At 34.8% G+C, this 6,273-nt stretch overlaps 1 protein-coding gene across 1 annotated transcript; it reads left to right on the top strand.

The window, feature by feature from the left end:
- Positions 1-144: 144 nt before the first annotated feature.
- LOC145115050 (protein TPR1-like) lies at positions 145-3,051 on the top strand. Its single transcript, XM_079051195.1, has 4 exons — positions 145-1,180; positions 1,254-1,367; positions 1,454-1,612; positions 2,684-3,051. The coding sequence occupies exons 1-4, from the start codon at positions 783-785 to the stop codon at positions 2,916-2,918; spliced, it is 906 nt and encodes a 301-aa protein (XP_078907321.1). The 5' UTR covers positions 145-782; the 3' UTR covers positions 2,919-3,051.
- The last annotated feature ends 3,222 nt before the right edge of the window (positions 3,052-6,273 follow it).

Below are 6,273 nucleotides of genomic sequence, written 5' to 3'. Positions count from 1 at the left end.
ATGGAATTTTGCAAGTGTCTCTAGGTGACATTGTTATTTTTGGTTGAACTTATTGTTTTTGTGATGTGTGATTAGGCAAAATGAGCAGCTTTCAAAGTATGGGGACACCAAATCAGCACGAAGCATTATGTTGGTTGAACTGAAAATCCTTATAGAAGCAAACCCTTTGTTTAGGGAGAAGCTAACTCTTCCTATATTTAAAGCTTCACAACTGCCGACATTGATAAATCAAAGGTCATGAGCCCTCTGCATTCTTAAATATTGTTACTTTATTTTACCATGTGGGCCCTCCCCATTTAAGTTAATCCCCTTTTTCTCCTTTTGTGGTTTTATTGCTAATCTGCTATCAGATTGGTCTTTCTTTTAATATAAAATATAAAAGGTGTATTAATTGACGAATGGTTGCTTTCTTAGGGGCTATTTTTTTATTTTTTTTGTTTTTCTCTCCATCAAGTCCTGTATGGGTAAAGTGTCCAAATTGGTAATTATGTAATTCTGGATTAAGTTTTGTATACATAAGAACTGTTTCTTTTCTAGACTAAATAAACCGTCTAAACGAGACTAAATAGCCATTTTACCTGTAGTGAGCTGGTAGGAAAAGAGAAGAAAGAAAAATAGGTAAATTCTAGTGTCTTAATGCATTAAGTCAGGTTTTTTTTTTGGCTTAACTCATTAGGTCATTCTATCTAGATTAAGCCAAAAGGAAACACTCATGTATAAGCTGTCCAGATTTCAAGAGCTTAAATCATTAAGCCCATTAAGTCGCAAAGAAACAACCCCTTATGCCCTTACTTAACATAAAAACTATTCTTTCTCTATTTTCTCTTGTTCTTTTATACACTGTTCTTACTTCAGGGTTTCTTATACACTTCTTTTTCAGTCTTAATTGGCAACATCAACTTTGCAAGAATCAATGCCCCAATCCTGATATCAAAACTATTTTTATTGATCATATGTGTGCTTCTAATAATTATCTATGTGGGTTTACAAATGTTTGTAGGTTGGAACAAGAATCTGCTTTTTTCTTCAATATGAAATATTTTGAGGAACAAGTTGAAGCTGGTGAATGGGATGAGGTTGAGAAATATCTATGTGGGTTTACAAAGGTTGATGACAATCGTTACTCAATGAAGATAGTCTTTGAAATAAGGAAACAAAAGTACCTCGAAGCTCTTGATAGGCAAGCCTAATTTTATATTTATATTTAACATCATTTTATTCTTTTTATTGACATTTTGAGTTGCTAATATCAGGAATGACAGAGCAAAAGCTGTTGAAATTCTTTTAAAAGATTTGAAGGTCTTTTCGACTTTTAATGAAGAGCTCTACAAAGAGATGACCCAGCTACTAACTCTTGACAATTTTAGGTATTGTTATGATTATGAACACTGACTATGGAATTTTGTGAGTGTTATTATTAGTTGACAATGTTGTTTTTCTGATGTTTAATTAGGCATAATGAACAGCTTTTAGAGTATGGGGACACCAAATCAGAACGGCGCATTATGTTGGTTGAACTGAAAAAGCTTATAGAAGCAAACCCTTTGCTTAGCGAGAAGCTAACTCTTCCTGTATTTAAAGCTTCACAACTGCCGACATTGATAAATCAAAGGTCATGAGCCCTCTGCATTCTTAAATATTGTTACTTTGTTTTACCATGTGGGCCCTCCCCCTTTGATTAAATCCCATTTTTCTCCATTCGTGGTTTTGTTGTTATCAAGTCATATTCTTGCTAATTGTTGGAACAAAACTACAGACATGGTTGCCAAAACACAACACAAATCTGCTATCCTAAAGTGAAAAACGAAACAGGGAAAAAAGAGGGTGTTTGGGACTCATTTTCTGTGTATTCCTCATGCAAATAAAAGTTCCGACTACAAGACTATAAATAACAAAAAATACCTAGAAACTAGGACCACTACTACTAACAAACCACTATTTTATTTGACTCCTAAAATTACTGGAAGACCAAATCAAATACACCAATGACCAACCAAATAAAACTAAAATGCCCCTAAATAAAACATGTGGCTTTGACCTGGTTTGGATTAACACCAACCATCCTATCAAATTGCTCTTTCTTTTAATATAAAAATTCAAAGGTGTATTAAAGAATGGTTGGTTTCTTAGGGTTTTTTTTTCTCGGTTAATTCCTGTATGGTTAATGATGTCAATATCGATAAAGTTTTGTATACATAAGAACTGTTTCTTTTCTAAATTGAATAAATCGTCTAAACGAGACTAAATAACCATTTTATCCTTACATTCCAAAAAAACAAATTTCATAGTAGTTATTGATTTTAATGTGAGAGGAGTTGGCTTAACTTATTAAGTCTTAATACGTTAAGTCAGGTTTTTTTTTGGCTTAACTCATTAAGTCATTCTATCTATATTATGTAAAAAAGAAACAGTTATGTATAATCTGTCCATATATAAGACCTTAAATCATTAAGCCCATTAAGTAAAAAAGAAACAACCTCTTAGCCCTTACTTAACATAAACACTATGTTTTCTCTATTTTCTCTTGCTCTTTGTGCACTCTTCTTTTTCAGTCTTAATTGGCAACATCAACTTTGCATGAATCCACGCCCCAATCCCGATATCAAAACTCTTTTTATTGATTATATGCATGCTAATAATTATTTGGCAAACTAAAAGGTGATAGTTGGGTGAATTTTGGCAGCAGCTATAGCAGGGCATATCCGGCAGTGATTGCATCACATCCATCGGATCCAAACCAATTTGCTCTTGGAATGAGCGATGGTTCTGTCCACGTCATCGAGCCAGCCGATGCTGATCCAAAGTGGGGTGGATCAACGTCTCAGGATAATAATGCGGCTTTACCTTTACCATTACCATCTTCTAATCCTTCAAATTCTGCTTTGAATAGTCAACCATTAGATAAGCAAGGTACATAACATAACATAATAGTTCTTTATTTTTGTTTATTTTTTATGATGGGGTTTAGACTCGATAGACGCCTCTCAAGGGTTTGCGTAGTATTGTAAATTTTAGATTATAACTACCTCAATGGTTTCAATGAGTTGTTTTTATTTTATTTTTTTTAATCTTGATCTTTGTCTTGGTTGATGTTTTTTTTTTCTCTGACTTAATTTAATGGGGATGAAACGAAATCTTGAAACCTATATATGATTGTTTTTTTAGGTTTATGTAGAAGGAACGAGTTAATAGAAATAATATGTGGTGTGCTTCTTTAACAATATGCCGACTACCGTTCGAATCTAACAAGCTTTAAAAAAAAAAAAATCTGCATTTTTTTGTTGTATGCTGGTAATAGACTAATAGTACATTTTGCAGTGATGTGACAAATTGATTTTGTTTTTCCATGTTGGATAAGGTGGAATGATTGATGATATAATAAAAAGGAAGGTTAAAATTACAGGGGAACTTATGTGATCGGTGTATAATTGCCACTATGGAATTTTGGCAACATTGAATGTGTTTTTGACAACTTCATTGATACAAAATATGGGGGTGTTCGAGAGTGTGTTTCAAAATGTCTTGTTGACTTAATCATGAGTTTTCAAGAAATAACTCCTCACTAAGGGGGTGTTTGGATTTTTGTGTTTTAAAACAGCTTATTGACTAATAAAAAGGACTTTCTGAAACAACTTCTCACCACTAATAAGCTGATTTTGAGAAGTCATTACACTCTAAGTTATTGAAAATGAAAGGACAATAATTGCCACTCTTTTACGCATATCCACCATTAATATTGACGGTACTATCTCATCACCACATCCAATCATTAAACTCATGGTATACCTATCATTAAAATACAACTTCATATATATTTTTTAATTAAATTTAATTTAAAAATACAATAAAACATCATTTTTTAAAACTATTTTTCCATTCAATAAAAAAGAGGTTACATTAATTTAAAAATAAACAACTTAAAATAAAATGCAATAAAACATAAAAATTTCAAACATAATAAACTATCCCTACTTTATTTTTTAAACTACCACCGTCATTTTGGGGAATCTTTTAACTTTAGCCAAGCTTTGAGATGTGGAAAATGTTTGTGTCTTGCTTTTGAAACGACAAAAAATTACGAGGTAAAAATTTCATTTTTAATTCAACCAAAACATTTATTATCTTTGTTGGGCTTATAGTGTTGCGTCATGGGCTCGGTCCTTAGCCCAGTTTTGATTGCCGGTGTGGGCCTGTCCAACCGTGCATGTTTTCACTAGGGTTTAGTATTTAAGCTGCATGCATGCAGCCTTTGGAAGAAAACGCTTTTATTATTATTCTTATTGAGTATTGTAAACCCTAGCTCGCCTCTACAGTGGAAGTTCTTCATAGAGCTCTGCTGAGGCGTGACTATATTTGAATCATAAGCATAACGTTGATTCTGTTCTGTGTTCTTAATATTATTGTGTTTGTCTTGTTTGATCTTCGTCTTTTACCTGTGAAAGATCTAATCGATCTGAGATTTATTCTCATCAATTGGTATCAGAGCGGGAGACTGTGTAATTCATACACATCTCTTCTGTCGAAGAAGTTATTAGGGTTTTTCCGCATTGATTGATATTAATTGAGCCGTCATTCTATATTGGCGTATCTCATTAATTGTCAATCTTTCTCTAACGATAAATTACAAGTCTGATCTTAAACAGGTTATCGATCAAACTTCATCACAATGTCCATGGATGATTCGCAAACTAATCCAATTAACATCTCCAACAGTATCGGATCAACGACAAGGATTCCAATCTTGTACACTCAGGATTATGAGGTTTGGACGCACCACTTTGAAGATTATGTGATTGGCTCAGAAGATAATGGGTATTTGATCTGGGAAGCTATCACAATTGGCCCATTTGCTCATTCAAGTACCTCAAGGATTGTTAAAACTCAAAAGGAGTACAATCAGCTTGTTAGTGATGTGAAAGATATTCCTCAAGACGAGAAAGAAAAGTTTAAATGTAACATTAAAGCCTTAAGAATGATTAGGTTTGCATTGCAGTCCAATACGTTTCGTCTGGTGAATTCCTGCACTACAGCTAAAGAGATATGGGACAAACTAAAAGAATTGTATTCCACTGACGCAGATCTAGAACATTCGATACAGACTTTGCTGCTTTCTGAATTTGGTGATTTCAAATAAAAGCCGGAAGAGAAACTTATTCAGACTTTTGATCGCTTTAATCATCTTTTAAGTAAGATGATAAAGCATGGGATCGAAAGGAAGGTTATTGAACAGAAGGTCACATTCATGAACGGTCTAAGACCCGAATGGATGGCAGTTGTGTCAACAGTAAAGGCACATGAACAGTTTAAATCGTATTCTCTGGCGAAACTGGTGGGAATTTTGAAATCCCATGAAAGTGCACTGACTAAGGAAACGAATGTGGTTTCTAGCTTAGGTTCGTTAGCCCTTGTTTCTAGAGAAAAAAATTCCGTTGAAGAAGAAGAGGAATTGGATTTTGCCGACTATGATCTAACCGGTGAAGAGTATGCCCTAATGGTGTCCAATCCTAGAAAGTTCATTAAAAGAAAGTTCCCAGCCAACAAGAACCGAAACTGGCAGGGAAGTTACAACGCTGAAAAGGTTAAGGAGGAACCGAAGATAGTATCGAAGTCAGAAGAGTCCAAGAAAGAAGTGAAAAATGGTGGAGACTCAGGATTTGATTGCCATTACTGTGGAGGCAAGAATCACTTTGCCAAGGACTACATGCTGAAAAAGAGGGCAGAAAAGACAGATGATTATGATGAGGAAGCGAGCCTCCTGAGACGACCGGAGGAAATCAAGAAAAGAAAGTCTGCTGCTAACAATAAAACTATGAATGCTTTGATTGTACAGGATACAGGCAATAGTGACGAATTTGGTGGCGTGGAAGTATGGTCCATAGACTCAGAGGACGAAGAAGTAAGAAGATCCACTCATGGCAAGGCGATGCTGGTAAAAGAAGAACACACTGCTGGAAGGTGTTTCATGGTGACCGAAGGTGTATCCCAGATGAGAGGATATACAACTGATGGAGGAATAGAAGGCGAGAAGGAGCGAGAGGACAGGTGTTTTGCTGCGAAACCTGTTAGTGCACAGATCAACGAATGTGATGAGTTGATCAAGAAGGTACAAGATATTCTTGCTTCTCTAAAATTACCTGTTACTAACTATGAAAAGGAACTAAATAGCTTGAAATCTAAATTTTCTAGTATAAGTAGCAGTCTTTCCCAAACCCGTGTCACAAACTCTAACCTGACTGATCAACTTAGCAGGGTATCGTCGAAGAGTGAGGAAAG

Source organism: Lactuca virosa, chromosome 5 (assembly GCF_052849685.1).
Source record: "Lactuca virosa cultivar CGN04683 chromosome 5, Lactuca_virosa_CGN04683_v6, whole genome shotgun sequence".
Lineage (NCBI taxonomy): Eukaryota > Viridiplantae > Streptophyta > Magnoliopsida > Asterales > Asteraceae > Lactuca > Lactuca virosa.
This window is presented reverse-complemented; position numbering and strand designations above follow the sequence as displayed.

Bases quoted from the DNA above. Each gene is read 5' to 3' on its own strand.
- LOC145115050 (XM_079051195.1), top strand. From the start codon at position 783: ATGCCCTTACTTAACATAAAAACTATTCTTTCTCTATTTTCTCTTGTT. The intron at 1,368-1,453 runs GTATTGTTATGA...ATGTTTAATTAG, and splicing joins CTAACTCTTGACAATTTTAG to GCATAATGAACAGCTTTTAG. The intron at 1,613-2,683 runs GTCATGAGCCCT...GAATTTTGGCAG, and splicing joins CCGACATTGATAAATCAAAG to CAGCTATAGCAGGGCATATC.